Source organism: Tachypleus tridentatus, chromosome 1 (assembly GCF_004210375.1).
Source record: "Tachypleus tridentatus isolate NWPU-2018 chromosome 1, ASM421037v1, whole genome shotgun sequence".
NCBI classification, from domain to species: domain Eukaryota; kingdom Metazoa; phylum Arthropoda; class Merostomata; order Xiphosura; family Limulidae; genus Tachypleus; species Tachypleus tridentatus.
The window spans coordinates 41,749,802-41,769,604 of NC_134825.1; the positions used below are offsets into that span (position 1 = coordinate 41,749,802).

Sequence of the window (19,803 nt, forward strand, 5' to 3'; positions counted from 1 at the left end):
GATTTCTTTAAGCATATACCAATACCATGTGCTATCTCCTTTCTGACCTGGCATGGATTTCTCGTTCATGCCACTTTCTAAATTTTCTTAGTACTTGTTTCTTATTGCTATCTTTCGTATTCTCCTTTCACGTTTTTCTCAAATTTATCAAAAATGTCTCCTTTAATTTAGGCTTTTCTTGCGCTGCTTTTCACTTCTTGAAATTCACTGTTCAATTTTTGTTTGTTTTTAGTTATGCACTATGGACTATTTCTGTTGTGTCAACCACAGGTATCGAAATCCGGATTTTAATGTTATAAGTCCAGAGACTTCCCGCAAAGCCAAACTGGAGTGAAGAGGCCTTACCGTTACAACTTTTCCTTCGCTGCGTTGTTAACTAGGCTAATCAATTTTTTAACCTTCACTTAAACAGTTGCAGATGGCTGTCATGAAATTTCTACATTAGATGTTTTTCTTCTTTAAAATAATATTCTTACGAAATTATGAAATTAAGTGAATTTTTAAACAAATTACTTGGTAAAAGACACTAACCAACTTCACATAAACAATTACAAAAAAAAAACGTGTTTAATTCCTTAGGACAAATAAGTATATGTTTATACCAGAACCAAGATAAATTAATTATATATCCTCAACCTCTCATAAGGATTACTTTAAAAATTCTTCGCAAATTAATCCCAAAATTTTCATATCTTTCTGGCTTTACTTGCTCGGATTTTCACTCCTTTAAATTAACCGTTAAACTCTTTCTTCATATTAACCTTTTCATAAACTAATATTGTGGTAAAAGCAACCACTAAGAATTATGGGTTTTATCAATCTGTAAACAAAATTAATGTTTTTATGTTTTTTCCTGTTCAGATATATTTATGTACGACGTTTGTTGATATTGAATGAAAATATCAGCAAAGCAAATGAACAGATAATACTTACCATACAACAACGCAGTATATTACCGAGTAATACAGAAAAGATTGCGAGATATATTACTAGCTCTTTTAATAAAAGCGTAGAAAAACAATCTTTAGAGAAGAGATTGAAGTGTTTGAAATTATACAAACATTTGCAATAATGAAGGAACACAGCTGTCACCTAGTCATGTGTGTTAAACCAGTGCTATTTATATTGTTCTTTCTTTAGATTTTTAAGACGTATAAGCAACTTTTACCTCTACACACAATATAAATGATAATAATTAAAACATACACAACTACCAGCACATGAGATATCGTTTTATTCTAAAGTCTCTGATGAGCTATTGTACTTTATAATAACGTAACAAATATGCAAATTTTATCACTACGAAGATATCTTGACCCCCATGTGAATAACGGTATATACAGATTATACGGTGGTACAACATACAAAATATAGCTCTATAAATCAAACATTGGTACGAAAATATTAATAAAACAACAGAAAATAGTTACAATATTATAACAATAACACAGTATATTATCATGTGAAAATAGGTCAGATATTAGTAACTGTTGTAACAAAAACTTTAAAAAATCTTGTTTGGATTTTTGGTGATTGTCGTGCTTATATTTTGATGAAGGAGTTAATTTTTTATGACAGTCCCAGACCACAAATATAAATACAACGAGCATTGGGTAGAAATAACGCCCTCTACCATTATCGAGCTAGTTGTGAGTATGTGCTGAAAGTTCAATATTTTAAGTGTTGTTAAATTTCGGGAACGTAATATATATTTTATGAACACTACAGTCAACCTTATTTTACGTAAAAAGTGTTTTTCGAAAAATTATTAAAATTCTCAAATAAATAACTTAAACTTAATCTTCAACCCAAATTAAAATATTGATCAAAGAATTTAACTGTTAAAAGTATGAGAAATTAATTTATCAGAGAGTATACTTACCTTCTGTAAGACTGGTTCGGGTTTCATTTTTTAGCATATTTACATTCGCCTTGATTGGCGTATTCGTTTTTTTAAAGAATGAGACTCCACAACGGTTTGTCCGTGTTGTGTTAACTACATGGTACATACTTCGCATTTTTCTGTTGTAAGCTCTTAAACTTACCGTTGAGGTTTCCAAAATCACTAAGCCTAATGGCAGTTTTCAATCAGAATAGGAAGCGAAAAATTAAGCAGCCATAATAATTGTTGTTACAAAAACATTACACTAAAAGTGTTATTTTTTATTATCAAGAAATTTATATCACTATACTTCGTCTTTACGTTAACTACCACATGTATCGGTTTGTTTGTTTTAAATTTCGCGTAAAGCTACTCGAGGGCTATCTGCGCTAGCCGTCCATAATTTAGCAGTGTAAGACTAGAGGGAAGACAGCTAGTCATCACCACCCACTACCAACTCTTGGGCTACTCTTTTACTAACGAATAGTGGTATTGACCTTCACATTATAAAGCCCTCACGGCTAAAAGGGCGAGCATGTTTGGTGCTACGGGGATGCAACCCCACGACCCCCGAATCACCAGTTGCACGTTTTATTCCCCCTGGCCAACATGCATCGGTCTTAATACACTTTTTGTCGCTTTTAATTTAATTCTTAAGTTATTTGTATTAAAGTATTTATTTCAACTACTTCTTACGTTATCCCTACAATCCTTACGTTTGTTTGTTGTTACTATGGACCGAGCTACACAATGACATATCTATGTATCTAAACACGAATTGTAAGCCGTAAGATTTACCGCTGGAATATCGGGAGGTTGAAAAGGGGCTAGAACCCTTAAATTAATTCTAGTAACCTTTATGTCACTTCTTGTAGTGACATGACTTATATTTACCAACTGAAATCGTTTTTATTAAGTTTCATATTTCAAGCTCACACTTTTGTCATTAAATACATATGCTATTAATTGTTCACTAAATTTTATGTTATTTCTAGTATATGTTATGCCTTATAAACCATATGTTGTATGATGTTGGTACATTCTTGTCTACTACAGATTCTCTCATTTCTGTCGCCTATTAATTAAGTTGACATCAGTTATCTGTACTATCCGGCATTCCATTAAGAAAATTCATGCATTATGTTTTTATCATGCATTTTACAGTTAGTTTGTAGCTTCTACTGCCCTTTTGTCACTTCAAATACCTAATAAGTTACCATTTTGTCAATTTTACCACCTCTTTGTCATTTTTATTACTTCTTAAGTCATTCTTTCATCATTTTTACCACCACTTTATCACTCTTACTACCCGTATGTCATTTCTAGTGCCTTTCATGTTGACTTAAGGTCACCTTATTAACCTTATTATAATTTCTATCACAATTTTATCACTCTTACTATCCTTGTGTCACTTTTAGTGCCTTTTATGCTAACTTAACGTGTTATTATTATTTCTGTCACTCTTACCACCCTTATGCCACTTTTAGTGCCTTTTATGTTAACTTAACGTATTATTATTATTTCTGTCACTCTTACTACCCTTATATCACTTTTAGTGCCTTTTATGCTAACTTAACGTGTTGTTATCATTTCTATCACTATTTTATCACTTATTCTATACTTCTATAAATTTTGATTTCATGTTCTTTCAAACTGTTACTAATACAACTTAGACCATGTGACCAGGTGAGTTGTTGATCGTTCTTCTCACTTCTACCGAAACAACAAAACTGAAATCAATCAAAACACCTATTAAAAATCATGTGTTAGGGGCGATAAAAGGAGCCACCCATTTTTGAAAACCGACACCTTCTAGAGAGGCATGTTACCAAAACTACGTTACATTTCAAGTACAATTAAAATGACAGCATTTCTGTATACTTAAACACGATTTGGTTTTGTTCCAAAATACATGAAAATGACTTAGCAGGAGATGTAGAACAAAACATGAATAATTTTACACATTTTATTGAAACACACAAACAATACATTGAAGCGTATTTTTGTTAAGTAGCTACCACACATAGAGAGAATAAAATAATTATTTCATATCTTCTTATTTCTGTTAAACAAATTACATTATACATAAAATGTAACCTGTACACACTAATTTTTGTGAGTATCGTAATTAGAATAAGTCCTTAATGTATGCATATATGTTTCTCTTTAATAAATAACTATCTTAAATTTGAATTAAATATATCTTACATGATTATCGTTTTAACTACTGCTGTGCGAATAAGATATAAAACGGTTCGCACTTTTGTTAGACAAGTTTTATAAACAACGTGCAAAGTAATTCGCGCCTGATTATGAGTTTTAAGTATTTATTGTACAAACATGAAATAAAATCTTAATTGCCCGTAATTCACTGACAAAATTATAACTTAATCATTAGGGCTTAATCATTTTTGTTACAAAATTGCCATGAAAATAACAAACGATAATTTCTACAGTGTCAAAGATAAGAAAGAATTAGATAATTATTCCAAGGTTTCCTAGGTTAGTCGCTACCAAGCTAATCATTATGAAAAATGATCTTAATTAAAATCAAAAATCTTAATTGCCCGTAATTCACTGACAAAATTATAACGTAATCATTAGGGCTTAATCATTTTTGTTACAAAATTGCCATGAAAATAACAAACGATAATTTCTACAGTGTCAAAGATAAGAAAGAATTAGATAATTATTCCAAGGTTTCCTAGGTTAGTCGCTACCAAGCTAATCATTATGAAATGTGTAAAATTCTTTCATGCGCGAGAATAATCTATAGTCCATATAAATTATAATCAAGTTAAAAGTTGAGAGGCGTTGATAGTATAATCATTATTAACGATGATAGAAATTATTTCCAAGTTAAAAAAGGAGAGATTTTAGGTATTAAAAGGCACGAGCTATACTACTTTCCAATAGTAAACGACCAAGTCTATAACAAGTGTTTTTAGGCTTAATAAAACTTTACTTTATTTGTTGATACAGAAAATAATTTATGGGTTTTGTAAAAGCTTTCCACAAAGTTCGCGACTTTCGGAATACACAACTAAACAGACAGAAGATGGGGACTTCCGATTCTTCGTCAGTTTCAAATACTTATCAGTTCTATACTTAATGACACCATGAGATATGTTTAACTTCACTGTTAGTCGAATATGTTTAGCAATAGTCGACTTGCGATGAGATTCAAGCCCTTTTCCATCTCATATATGTACAAGGCTTTCCATTTACACCTCTTCGAAATATTGTATCTTTCTCTGTCTCTCCATCATTTAACAGTTTTGCTACATGCATATTTATTTTAGGAAAGACCGATTGCATGTTGTTCCATCCCTTCAAATCGATCGGTTTTTGAAAGCATTGTACGAACTTAACCAGCGAACTTTTCTTTTACAAGTAGGGTAGCTGCTTTTCAACCATTGAACGGGAATTCTTGAACCATCCTGATATTCGCAGGGCAACAGCGACTAATTTACATGTGCTTCCATAATTATCTTTTGTATTTCTTCTGCCTGAATTCACTATAAAATGTTAACTTCCATCATGAAATATAGGCTTATAAAAGTCACGTTATTCTAACTCGATAAAGGATAAACTAACTTAAAGGTGTCAATAAATCGTTCTAGATCTTCTCAGAATATTTATCATTTACTTTAATGTGAAGGGTACGTAAAAACGTGCTTCGCTTGATAAACACTGACACACATGTGTGTATGTTTCTGTTAGCAAAACTACATGGGGCTATCTGCTGTGTCCAGCGAGGGGAATCGAACTCTTGATTGTAGCTACGTAGACTTACTGCTGTATGAAGGATCACTGACACACACATAGACTTTATCTATTAAATTTAGTTAAACTTGAGAAAGTTTCCCTTTAGTACAAAAAATGTCTAACGTAAATAATTATCTGACAGAAAAACTTCGGTCAAACAAGAATATATCTGTGAAGAATTTTTGCCAAAACAAATATGAAGTCAAACATGCAAAAACACACACTGGGAATCATAATTTGACCATAAATATTTATCTCACTTTTTAATCACGAAAGCTGTGTTTTGCAAAATATACAATTTTTAAACCAATGTTGAGATAAGAAAGTAAAATAGATTAAAATAAAACATTGTTTTTTATTCATGTGTTTTATAATTTAGAGACCCGACTTTGTAAGATTTAAATTTTAAATTCACTTTCTTAATTTACAATTTAACAGACGGCCAGTGAACGAATACCCAAGTAGTGTCATACATGCATAATGAATAGTTATTTATAAATATTATTATGATGCAAGAGATTATTCCGCGGGAAATGAAATGGCTCTTTATAAGAATTTGCGATACATGAATTTTGAAAATAATCACACAGTGATTTTGGTTCGTTTAGTTCATCTTTATGTCAAGATTCTATTACTAACCTTCTTTATTTTTCATATTGTAATCGTTAATTTTTTTGTTAGCGCTTTGCCTTGTTGGTGGGCGATTCCGAGTCGCTGGTATGAAAATATTAGAAACTTAATAAATATTTGATAACATAACTGTGTAGTAATTAAAGTGAAGGTGATAGTTTACATAAGATTGATGTAGAGTGGGAATTCAAGTTACTGGATAAAGAAAAGTGGCAGTGTGGTTGGAATACACAGGGAAGCATTCCTTTAACTATCGTAGTGTGGTTGGAATACACAGGGAAGCATTCTTTTAGCTATTGTAGAGTGGTCGGAATACACAGGGAAGCATTCTTTTAGCTATTGTAGAGTGGTCGGAATACACAGGGAAGTATTCCTAAATATTCTAGAGTGGTTGGAATACACAGGGAAGTATTCCTTTAACTATTCTAGAGTGGTTGAAATACACAGGGAAGCATTCCTTTAACTATTCTAGAATGGTTGGAATACACAGGGAAGCATTCTTTTAGTTATTGTACTGTGGTCGGAATACACAGGGAAGCATTCTTTTAGCTATTGTAGAGTGGTTATAATACACAGATACACAGGGAAGCATTCTTTTAGTTATTGTAGAGTGGTCGGAATACACAGGGAAGTATTCTTTAGCTATTTGTATATTTCTCCATATTTACCATTTGGAACTAATAGGATATATTCTACACCTTGTTATCAACTGTCAGATAATGTTATAACCTGTAATACGTAGCAACAATAGTTTTTCAAACTTTTAACTCTAAATTTGTAATAATTTGTTTAAATAATTTTATACTAGTACAACAAGAAATCTTTCAGTTATCACATTGTTACTTCATCAATGTTCAGCCAGCAAGTTTATGATAAATATCACTGAAATTTATCACCCGTCATGATTACACGAAAAATTGAGAAGAAAAACAACAAAACAACAACAACAACTGACGATTAGTTGTGATGTCATCTCACTAGTAATTACTACGTGATGACGTTGTGGAATGTGTAAATGTAATTCTTGTGTTTCAAGTTGCAGTTCAACAGTTTGTTTCTCTGTAAACAAATCAACAATGTACATATGATATTATTACCTATTAAAGATCTCTCATATTGTTTGCTTGTACTTCACAGATCATATTTCTGTATATGTTACGTTCTGTAAACACGTTACAATCCTGATAAAGACTTAAGTATTATTTACGAAATGTTTAAATTGGCAGAATATGTTGTAGCACAATACAGAACACATTGTGATTCAACTTTTAATTTAAGGTATTGGTACATCAAGAAACATCATAAAACCTAAACTCAAGGATGTTATATAACTTCAGTTTTGATTTCATTATTTTTTACTTAATGGAAAGACATGCAGAAGCAGAACAAAGCTGACAAGGTTCTTCTTTCAAAATAAATTTAGACAGAGAGCTCATAAAACAGTCTGAGTTTCTGTGTGTTTCTTCAACCGTTTTCTTGGTTTCAAGACTCAGTGAGGAAACCAGAAATGTCCCCTTCAATCCAAGAAAAATGGTAGAATAATTCAAAGAAACTCTGAGTTCAGATAATTGAGTTTCTTTTTACGATGTGTCATTTACCAGGGTTAGGTATAAAATTATCGTTAGATAGGAAATTTGGATACGATACTCATCTAGAAATTCTTCTGTTTCAATGGCCAAGTAGAAAAGTTGGCTTGGGCCTTATAAAACACATTTACTTTCTGGATATTTTTTTAATTTAATGTGTGTGTATATATACTGCATAATATATTTTTAATTGGCAATTTTAACAGTTATGTAAATATTATCAAATAAATAGTTAAGTGCAGTAACTGCATTTAAAAAAAAAAAAACTTTTGTGTGAGTCGGAAATGGTTTTTTTATAAAATTATTATTCTAAATAAACTTTTCATGAAAATGAAACAAACAAACACCAGAAGTAGATTGGTAGAATGCACCACATTCTCGACAGTGTATGTTGAAACTGAACATTTGTAGACAGAAATAAAAATATATTTGATTTTTTTTTCAAATTAATCAAGATTCTAAAAACATTTCACGTATTTCAAACGTTAGTAAACGTATTATTAATTAGTCTACTTTCATATATATTTTATTTCTTATTGAAAATAAGCAATGAAATTAAATGTGGATTATTTTTAGAACAAGCTCATATGAAAAAGTGCAAGTTTGTATTTTACAGTCATTGGCGTAGTTGCTATCATTTTTAAGTCTTCAATTTCTAGTTGCGAATACTGTTTATTGATTAGCGTACTATACATTATTTTCGTTCGTTGGTGGAAGAAAACTACAATACATTTAGTTCTGTTTTCAGGACAGTAATATAGGAATTATTTTGAAAGAAACGCTTTTCAACATTACAGTCTAACTTAAGATTATAAGAATAAAAGTAAAAAGTAGTCTCGAGTAGTACTCTCTTAAACATTATTTCTGAACGGAGGTATATGCATTCAGTCATATATATTGTTTTTTAGCCAAGTTAATAAAACTATTATTCTAAGATTACGTTAAGCTCTCACTTTCACACTGAGAATGTCTCAGATTCCTAAATCTCGTAAACAACTATTTAAGGATTGCAAGACTTTCTTCTATAAGCACACAAAAATTTGCAAAAGAGAGCTTACGTACAGATTAGCATGTTTAGTTTATTTAAATATTTCATCCGTATTCTTCACTTTCTCTTCTCAAATTGCTAATCATCAATAAGTAAGCGAAAACTTTATTTGGGCCTGTTTTTATATGGTTTGAAATTATGCTTTATAGATTTTTATATAAATGTAGATAAAATTATACTTGTTTGTTTTTTGGAATTTTGAACAAAGCTACTCGAGGGCTATCTGTGCTAGCTGTCCCTAATTTAGCAGTGTAAGACTAGAGGGAATGCAGCTAGTCATCACCACCCACCGCCAACTCTTGGGCTACTCTTTTACCAACGAATAGTGGGATTGACCGTCACATTATACGCCCCCACGGCTGGGAGGGCGAGCATGTTTAGCGCGATTCGGGCGCGAACCCGCGACCTTCGGATTACGAGTCGCACGCCTTACGCGCTTGGCCATAAAATTATACTATCTAATCATATCTATTTATATCCTAAGTTTTAGTAATCGACCAACTAGACAGTTTATAATTTGAACACCTTGTTTTTATATGGATTTTACCAATTGAGGAATCCAGCTGATTACTATTTAAGTACCCAGTGACATCTTTCTGTAATTGGAACGTATGGAAATGTCTGGAAGAGAACTCCTAGAGCTTCTATAGTTAGCCTTAACATTAAGAAAAGATTCGGTTCTAGCTTCATTGGACACAGGCATTGGTGTCTGAGAATAAAAGTCTGACCACGCTTGCTTGCTGTCAATGAGTTTGACTTGGCAAGGATCAGTCACGTTATGACGAGACAGAAAGTGTTCCAGTGTATCCCAGCCTCCACCCACTCGTACCATCACGTGACGGCCTTTCAAGAGCTGAAAAGAAAGAAGGTTTTAGTTTATGAAAATAAGTAGTTTAACGAAGGTAGTGTTGTTTACTATGCAAAAATTATCATATTTTGACGATGTATTTCAGGATCCATCCATTAATAGGCACACATTTAGAACATTCCATTTATTTGCACATAAAAAATAGACGGATCGTGTAATATACCAGTTAATATACTGATACTAAGATATAGTCAAACTTTAATTAATCTGCAATAGAAGTAATAAGAGTAAGGAACCTTCTGACTTTCAAAGGAGCATGATAATTAGGACCTCTTTAAAAAAAACCTTTATCTGACAAGCTTTGAAAGACACTTGCTACGAAAGCCTATCAATAGTGCAGAGCAAAATAAATATATCTGTCACTAGAAAAACTGTAGTCGTCAATTGATGGTGAAGAACCAAGAACAGATACATTTGGGAGGATATATGAGGTGCAACAAACTTTAGGTGTCTCTCATAAAACTATGTACAAGAAATAGCAAACACTGTCGACAGTCACGTCTAAAACCGTTTATTTCAGAAGCTAACATAAAAGTTTCAGTAATGTTTAGAGAGAAAACCAAAGGTAATGAGCGACTGCAAGCGCGTAATGTATTCCAATAAATCTTACTTCAGTTCTTTTAGTACTGATGGCAAATACTATGACTAGGTCTTATATGTTTTATGACAGTAAGAGCTGTTGGAAGTAGTGTATTCGTTTGGGAACCATTCTTTTGGCAGGGGTTTGGGCCACTAATTTCTTTAGAAAGGTGGATAATGGTTTGTTTGTTTTGTTGAATTTTGTTTAAATCTACACGAGCCATTCCTAATTTAGAAGTGATGGGATAGGTCATCACATTGTAACGCTCCTAAGAGAAAGAGCGAACTTATTTATTGCCAGGATTTGAACCCGAGATCTGTGAATTAGGGTTGAGTGCCTTAACTTTCAAACCATACCAGACCAGGCCAAGACTGAATAATATCTAGAATCATATCCACTGGACAATGCTGGATTCCTATTACACTAAAAAAAACAAGAACCACAACTTTATTATTATTCAGAATTGTTTCAAGAGAGACTTGACACCAGAACATTCACTGAAACCTAATCTTATTGATCGTTTTGGAATGAAAGTGAACGTTACATTCACTACACATAATGAAGCCTTTAGCGAAAATCCAACAAAAGATTGTTCTTTTTTTTTATATCAAAACCACATTGGTCTAGCTGCTGTGTTCACCGAGAGGAATCGAAACTCTGATTTTAGCGTTGTAAATCCGTAGACTTATCACTCTCCCAGTGAGGGACCTTTGTTAAATTTGTAGAATTCACAATACATCAAGTTCAAGCTGTTATTGAAAGGGTAGTCCGCTCCAACAGTGTGGAAGGGAACCTAATAACTTGGCCAGTCAGTGTATATTGGTGTTTGTAAACATATTTATTGTGCTTTTAATTCTGCTAGCATTGCAGAGATGCGTTTTCATAACCCATTGAAAATGCAGTTACAACATGACATTATCATCCAAGTTTGTGAATGTTATTTTTTAGAACACATATTGGATTTCAATCTTATTTTATTTGCTTATTAACAGCTTACAGGCCCTGGCATGGCCAGGTGGATTAAGGCGTTCGACTTGCAATCCGAGGGTTGCGGGTTCGAATCCCCGTCACACTAAACATGCTCGCCCTATTAGCCGTGGGGGTGTTATAATGTGACAGTCAATCGCACTATTCCTTGGTAAAAGAGTAGCCCAAGAATTGGCGGTGGGTGGTGATGACTAGCTGCCTTCCTTCTAGTCTTACACTGCTAAATTAGGGACGACTAGCGAAGATAGCCCTCGTGTAGCTTTGCGCGAAATTCAGAAACAAACAGCTTACAAATACATATTTCTTAAACATGGCCCAAAACATTAATTTTTCAAGTAGCTAGTTCTTTTTTTGCTCGAAATATATATGAAACTATCAGATTTCTGTGTGACCAACAAGAAAAATAAAAATGAGCTATACATGGTTACGATGTTCTTAACACCTGTGACAGATACGAGAAAGGTGTGAACTGTGACATTGAAAAAGGCGTACAATAAACGAATCAAGTATTTGTGAAAAGACCAACAGATCAGCAGCCCCTAAAAACTCCGACATATTGTTAAAATATACTTATAAACAGATTCAAAAATATAAAATGAAAACTCACTCTCACAAAAACAGTTTTCCCGGCAACGTTGTATCGGCCTTCTGAAATTCGTTTTACTAGTGTGTTATCTTCCAAAACATCTTCAGCAATTTGCATGACCTATAAAAAAATAAACAAAAAACAAAGTTGTTAGCTGTGCAATGTTTTATTTTTAAAAATCGCATATTCTTCTTCTAAAAGATAACTTAGTCATGTAAGAATAAGGAAGTCAGCAGTTGCTCAACTAATTTACAACTTGCATGTCAACATTACAGCTACAACAATTGCATTTAAATGTGATCATAATAAAATGTGCAGTTTTTTAAAGATGGGCGTTAAATCTGCAAGGATTATTTTTGAAGGGGAATATAAGACCTCTAACCCTACTGAAGAGAGTGAACAACACATTCGCATGATCTTCAATGATCATACGTTTTTGTTTAAAATCGAATGTAGCAACAGGCAAAAATTCTGATTTTGTTTCTTAACGTGAGGGACACAAGCACAATTTTAGTTTCCACACAAAATCGACTAAAAAAATCTATCACCGTTGAAATATTGCGCGACTTCCGACTGACCTTACAAATAACATTCTAAATATTAAAAAGTACGCATTTGTGTGGGTAATTTACGATGGTTTGATACAAAAGATTCCTTGTTTGTTTTGAATTTCACGCAAAGCTACTTGCACTAGCAGTCCCTCAGTTAGCAATGACAGACGAAAGAGAAAACAGCTAGTTAACACCACCCACTACAAACATTTGGGCTATCCTTTTACCAACGAATAGTGAGACTGCACTTAAAATTATAGCACCCCCCAGACCGAAAGGACAGGCATTTTTGGTGAAAGGGATTAGAACCTGGGAGCAGCAGATTGCGAGTCGATCGTCGTAACAACCAGGCCATACGTGGCCTGAAGCAGAATATGGTGTTTTTTGTAGTTAAGCACCAACCTACACAATGGGCTGCATAGGCTCTACCCACCACACATATCGAAACCCGGTTTCAGCATTGTAAATCCGTAGATATACCGTTGTGCCACTAGGGGACAAAACAGAAGAAGCTTTCTTATAAAATAAAAGTGTTTCTATATAATATGTTTAGAAATTATCTCACTTTTGCAATAACACGTCATTTGTGAGGTATCCATTGGAGAGGAAGTATTAGCTTTTAAATTAAATTTACAATTTCTCTTGAAATTTCCCTATAACATTACGTTTACAAAAACAGCTAGAGAAGGTTAGTGCACTTGTTTGTTCTGAACTGTTATTATGTCATATCAGATTATTTTAGTATAACTGTCTTTGCGAGAATAATTTATGGTATTTTTTTTAAAATATTACTTTTTTGTCCAGCTCTGAAGACTTCGGTCGTGATGTTCTTCGTGTTTCGCTGGATCGCCCAGAACTGAGTGATGAAAGTGCTGTAGATGAGTTTTGTCTTACCACACTATCCACAGAATTTACTGAGTCTGTTTCAGTGCATATGGGAGTCGAGGAAGGAGTGGAGGATGATTCTTCTGTTGATTGGAAGGGAATTGGAGAGGGAGTGATTGACATGTAATCCATTCTTGTTGAATAGACTGGGATTAAAGATGGAGGTGGGGAAATGGACTCTGGATCCGAAGGTACTGTGGATTCTTGTTCATCTATTTCCTTCTCCAGCTTAACAAGTCCAGGCGGTTCGATACCATACTTTGTGGCAATTCTTCCAAGCTCCAAAAGACACAACACCACAGTACGAGGCTGAGTGTGCAGAACTGAAGTAGAGAGTCAATACCATGCAAAAAAATCCTAAATATTATACTTAAATACGGCCTTAAATAATACTGTAATAATTGTTTAAAAACTTAAAGGAATTTTTGAATATTGAAGAAGTTAATCACTAAATGTCATGAACAAGGTACAGGGAGCGAACAAAAAAGAGGCCCCTTGAAAATGTTGTTAATTTGTTATATATTTTATTAAATAACGGGAAAATATGTAAAAGTAAGTGTTTTTTATAACGCACTCGAAGAGATTTGTTCAAATATGATATCAAATCCTAATTTTAACACTGGCTTTTGTAAATATCCGAACTTTACATGGTTTTAGTTACATTTTCTCGTGAAAAGTGAATCCTATTCAGTTTTTCAGAATCAAATTATTCTCGTCTCTTTAGTTAAAAACCTTTTGAGTCTTACTTGACTCACACTAATATTTCAAATTCTTTAAACACATCTCTTTGAACTTAAGTTTACTTACTAAGTGAGACTGGATCTTACCTAGTCCTTCAGACTCAAACATAACAGCTTCCCGAACGCCAAATTTTCGACACCATTTAAGAAAGTTTTCTGTATTTTCTCTTGCGAAAAATGACTCAGGTCTTGCGTTTTCCCAGCATTTAAAGGACATATCTGGAACAAGCTGTGCAGAACAGTAAATCAAATTATCAGATATTAACTGCAGAACTAATGCTTTATTGTGAGTGTGTTCTTATAGCAAAGCCATATCGGACTCTCTGCTGAACCCACCGAGGGGAATCGAACCCCTGATTTTAGCGTTGTAAATCCGTAGATTTACCACTGTAGTAACGGGACGTTGCTCTATGATGGAAAACAACCGTAAGAATTTACAATAAGACATATATAAAACGGTATGCATCACAGTGAGAATAGTTACATGTCGTCTTTCTTCACTGAAGATAAAAAACACAGACACATAAACCTAAGGTCTCATTAAATAATTATTTAATTATAAATTATAATTTAAATTATATTTAAACGACAAATCAAGTGTTCTAATAATTTCTAAAGATATAACTTGAAGATTGAAAGTAAAAAACACACTAAAGTGGCTTCTTGGAAAGTGTTATCCTCCCTTACCCCATTTAGTAAAATATATTTTTGTACTTATTTCAACAATGAAGATATTTGAAGAAAATCGAACGATGTGTAAATACTTGAACATGTACTAAAACATAGGATATATAAGAAACACTAACCAATTCTCTAATCCTAGTTTCTCCTTTAAATTTCTAATAAAACATGTGACAATAATTTAAAATATTCAATTTTTGCTGCATTCATGGGCACAGATTGTGAAATTTCACAAATCACAATTAAAGAATCCATTGGTTTAAGACCCTCTGGAGAATTTAAAACACTTATCAGATTATCTTTTTTTATCGTTTTAAAATCTATCTGTGGTGATGGAATTTGTTTAAAATATTATATGTTGAAAAATTCAAATGAACTTGGTAGCATCAATGCTATGTATTCTACAAATTTCCCCCCCAGTGGCTCAGCGGTATGTCTGCGGGCTTACAACGCTAAAATCCGGGTTTCGATACCCGTGGTGGGCAGAGCACAGATAGCCCATTGTGTAGCTTTGTGCTTAATTCCAAACAACAACAATTATTCAAATCCTATATGGATATACGTTCACTGTGGTGAATAAAGGACAGCACCCAAAACACTGTATATCTAATATACACTCCGTCACTATATAAAGCATAGTTGCTTTTATTAGTTTGTACTAGTCCAAAGTTACTCATGAGGGCTAGAATTCCACTTCCAGAATTGTTATAACTCAGTTACAAGTGTTAAATTGAATTATATGTTTCACTCGATATTAATTTTTAGCATTTTAAACAGCTTAGTTGCTGAATAATTCAGAAAAAAAACTTTAGTACCATCAGTGGTACGCATTATTCAAATCCTATGTAAATAAATATATGAATTATTATGGCGATTAAAAACAACTCCAAATATTATATTATAATATAAACTGTACTACCATGTTAAGCTTAATATTGTTCTTTTGTTTTGTTTTGACTTGTTGCCAAGGAGGGGTGGAATTCCCCGAAACTGGCATGATTTAGTTGCAAATGGTGAATAGTGCAAGTGGTTGTAAATTGGGCTTAATATTTATTTTTAGTTTCACAGGAAAATGCTCTAAATTATGTTAAAGTTATTAAATAATTAAGGAGAAAACAACCAGCCAGCCTTTTCTCTAATACGTCTGGACTATTGTTTCATTTTCTTCCCAACTTAAAATGTTACTCGTAAGATGCTATTCTCCCTGGAAAGCATTACGAATTCTATCAGAGCAAAACTGAACGAAAGGATCACAACAAACCAATCGTTTTTCCTATCACTGTGTGTTGCGAAGGCAGTATAAACAAAGCATTGAATTATTCTTTGTAATTTACTGTATATCACTTTCTCTCTCGATCTCCGTCTCAAAAGGGAAATTTGTGTTCTTCGAAATTTTATTGGCAGCTCTTGATAATTAGAAACCAAAGTTACATTCGAAGTTCTAAAGATGTTTAAAACAAAGTGCTTCTAATGTGAAACCCAAACAAACAGATTTGTAATTTTTAGATTTAGTAGAAATAAGAGCTCACATAAATTAAACAGAGCCGTTACAAAACGAAAATGGAGAAAAAGATTCACACTGTAGGAGAAAAATAAAATAAAAAACAGGAAAAAATAGCCAAAAAAATGCTTTTACCTTCTAAAAATAAGAAAATGTGTTCAAAACGAAAATAGGGGAAAATAGCAACTATTCCTAAATGTGATTTTACAGTTTTTCTAGGTGTGAGCAATGGTTTGGTTTGTTTTGAATTTCGCGCAAACTTACACGAGAGCTACCTGCGCCAGCTGTCCCTACTTTAGCAGTGTAAGACTAGAGGGAAGGCAGCTAGTCATCACCACCCACCGCCAACTCTTGGGCTACTCTTGTACCAACAAATAGTGGGATTGACCTATATTATAACACCCCCATGGCTGAAAGGACGAGCATGTTTGGTGCGACGGGGTTGCGAACCCGCGACCCTCAAATTTGAGTCGAGTTCCTTAACCACCTGGCCATGCCGGACGTAAGCAATCTATTATGTTGTTGTTTTGAATTAAGCACAAAACTACAATGAGCTATTTGTGCTCTGCCCACTACTGGTATCGAAACTCGGTTTTTAGCATTATAATTACGCAGACTTACCGCTGTGCCACAGAGATTATCGCAGGATTTTAGACGTAATACCTTACCTTCCAGATATCAAGACTGTGTAAAATATATAAATAGGACAAAACAACGAGTTTTGTTCTCTTAATGAGACATTGAAAAACTGAAATCAGAGACAATTATTATTTCCTGAGCATAACTTCGCTCACTGCAGGAATAGAAATGGGCGTTAAAACAACGATGCCTTTGTTTCTTGTTTGTACCTAACGTACATTGTTTTTTGTTTGCACCTAACGTACATTGTTTGTTTTTTGTTTGCACCTAACGTACATTGTTTGTTTCTCCGCTTTATTATCATGTGGAAAATTCTAAAATATAAAGAAAATAGAATGACTAAAGTTGTTTCCGAGGATCAAAGATAAATAGAAAAATTGATATATTTAAAGATAAGATATGTTTTATTTCTTATTTAGGGCAAAGATACGCAATGGACTATCTGCGCTTCGTTCATTTCGTATAACGGAATCCTAGATCGTAGCGCTGTAAGTCTGTAAACATTTCCGCAACTAACAGAGGAACGAGAAAGGAAAAAATTCATTAATATTTCTATGTTTCTATTGACTTGCACAACTACTGTGTTATTAATGTAAAGGTGCAATACTTACATAGAAGTTTAAAATGACAGTCAGTTATGAGTTATAAAAATCTTCATATGTTCTTGATTTCTTTATGTTTCGCAAAATAATAAGCATTTGCAATTGGAAAATAGAAACAAAATTGTTGGTTCCTACACTTGCATGTTCGATAGCACCAGTCAGACAAGAACTGGTTTTGCCACCACGTTCGAAATAATGTATTGGTATAACAAAGTCTTTTAACGAGCGTGTGTGTGTTTTCTTATAGCAAAGCCACATCGGGCTACCTGCTAAGCTCACCGAGAGGAAACGAACCCCTGATTTCAGCGTTGTAAATCCATACCTACCGCTGTACTAACGGGGGGCGTCTGTTAACGAAAAGTGTACATACTCAAGATCCATAATCCATTTCCATATTCCAAACATAAATAATGAAGTGAATTAATATACATTTTTCTAATGAACTGTAATGAGTACATTCAGTAATAAAGCAAAATTATAACTATGATAACTAAAAACCTTAATAATTAGAAATATGTTACGTGTGAACTGTAACTACATTATTTCTTTAAAAGTTTTTTTTAACATTTTTGCTCAGTCTTTTCAAATCAAATTACTTATTTACAACAATTCTTTACTAGTAATTAAATCTGTTTACATCGTACATCCCTAACACAGTACAATATCCTGGTTACGTCACATATCCCTAATACCGTATCATATCCTGTTTACACCATACATCCCTCACACACTACAACGCTATGATTATCAAACTTACGTGTAGAATACTTATTACATTAACCACCACTGATATTCTATTAATATTACGAAATAAATTTCAAAATTAGTTTGATAAAAGTTATTGTTAAATATAATTGTTTTTATTCGTAGCATGATTGAAGAGGATCATAGTCGCGACTCGTAAGATATTTGCGGTATTTTTCAATACTTTAGCTTCAATTTTCTTTCCATCATTTTCACGCACGTCATTTCGGTTACTATTTCTTGCAGTCAGTATGTGTTAGACCAATAAATCTTAGCCTATTTGAAAAAAAAAATGTAGGTGATTAGACAAACATTTTCACATAGAAGTAACTTTATTTAACAAAACTACGCGCACGTAACTTTATTTAATATAACTATGTGTAAGAAATTTTATAGAACAAGAAAACTAAACGTAAATTAAACAATCAAGTAATAGTATTTATAATAGTGTGCACAAAATGTACAGTAACAACACAATTTTAATGTAGCTGAGCGTTCGGTGTGTGACATGGTTTTACGAGTTAAAACAAAAAGTTCACAAAAACAAAGAATCAAACCAATAATAAAGGCAAAAGTGGCTAAAAAGTGTTTATAGCAGGCTATAAAATTAATCCTAGCTAAAGTATTGCGAAGTAAAGTAAATGTAAAGTTGTAATGAACGCAAACATAGCTGAATATGCAGAAACGTCTGAATAAATGTTCACAAAGTGAAATAGAAATAGAGTTTATGGGATATTCATTTTCAGGAAGTTACACATGGGTAAAGTGTTGTCTCTGTGAAATAATTTAAAAATAAGGAAACCAAAGCTAATATCGAAATCAGTTGTCATATAAAGACAGCGACATTGTACCATCGTGTACCTTACTCTTTGCATTGAAAAGTTTAATGAATCAGGTAAAGTGATTTTGGATTTAAAAGAAAACATGCAACCTGGACTCCTCAAACAAATGCCTTTCTAATAACATCAAATTTGTAGCGTTTGATCTATAAATGTGTAAGAAAAGTTCTGGACAGACAAATATAAAACAATCATTTATAAATATTCCATTATCTGGACATTCTAGAAAAGACTGGTTTCAACTGGATCTCATAGTTCCATAATCCTGCCTTCAACCTTTCCTTACATCCTGCGGACATAATCATAAATATTGAAACTAATCTCTTTATATCAGAACGGCTGGTATGGGTATTAACAATTTTATTGATAAGGAGAAAACAACGTTTCGACCTTCCTAGATTATCTTCATTCTAGATTAAAGAAAGAGTTTCCAAGTGACCGTTGCCGAACACATGTCTTAGGAAACATTGAAACATTAAGCTGCTTCGATTTTACTTTGCACGTAAGGTTTGAAAGTTCAAACTATCCATTTAATGACTAAATCATAACACGCTTTAACGTTACGTACATTAGGAAGGAAAATTTTCGTTTTCTTAGTATCAGATTATAATAGAAATAGAAAGTAAATCTGTTCGAATAGCTTACATCCTCGCTCCAAAACTAATACTAAGGACCAGCAAATAAGA

At 33.0% G+C, this 19,803-nt stretch overlaps 1 protein-coding gene across 7 annotated transcripts in view; it reads right to left on the reverse strand.

Annotated features, from left to right (window-relative positions):
- Nucleotides 1-7,534: 7,534 nt before the first annotated feature.
- LOC143246917 (growth arrest-specific protein 2-like) overlaps nucleotides 7,535-19,803 on the reverse strand; it is a 37,976-nt gene continuing 25,707 nt past the window's right edge. For all 7 annotated transcript variants that reach the window (XM_076494215.1, XM_076494207.1, XM_076494203.1 and 4 more), the window contains 4 exons: nucleotides 14,199-14,340; nucleotides 13,279-13,694; nucleotides 11,957-12,055; nucleotides 7,535-9,767 (listed from right to left, as the gene is read on the reverse strand). In XM_076494215.1, coding sequence (XP_076350330.1) covers nucleotides 9,489-9,767; nucleotides 11,957-12,055; nucleotides 13,279-13,694; nucleotides 14,199-14,340 — 936 coding nt within the window. In that variant the 3' untranslated portion in view covers nucleotides 7,535-9,488. The remainder of the gene's footprint in view (nucleotides 9,768-11,956; nucleotides 12,056-13,278; nucleotides 13,695-14,198; nucleotides 14,341-19,803) is intronic.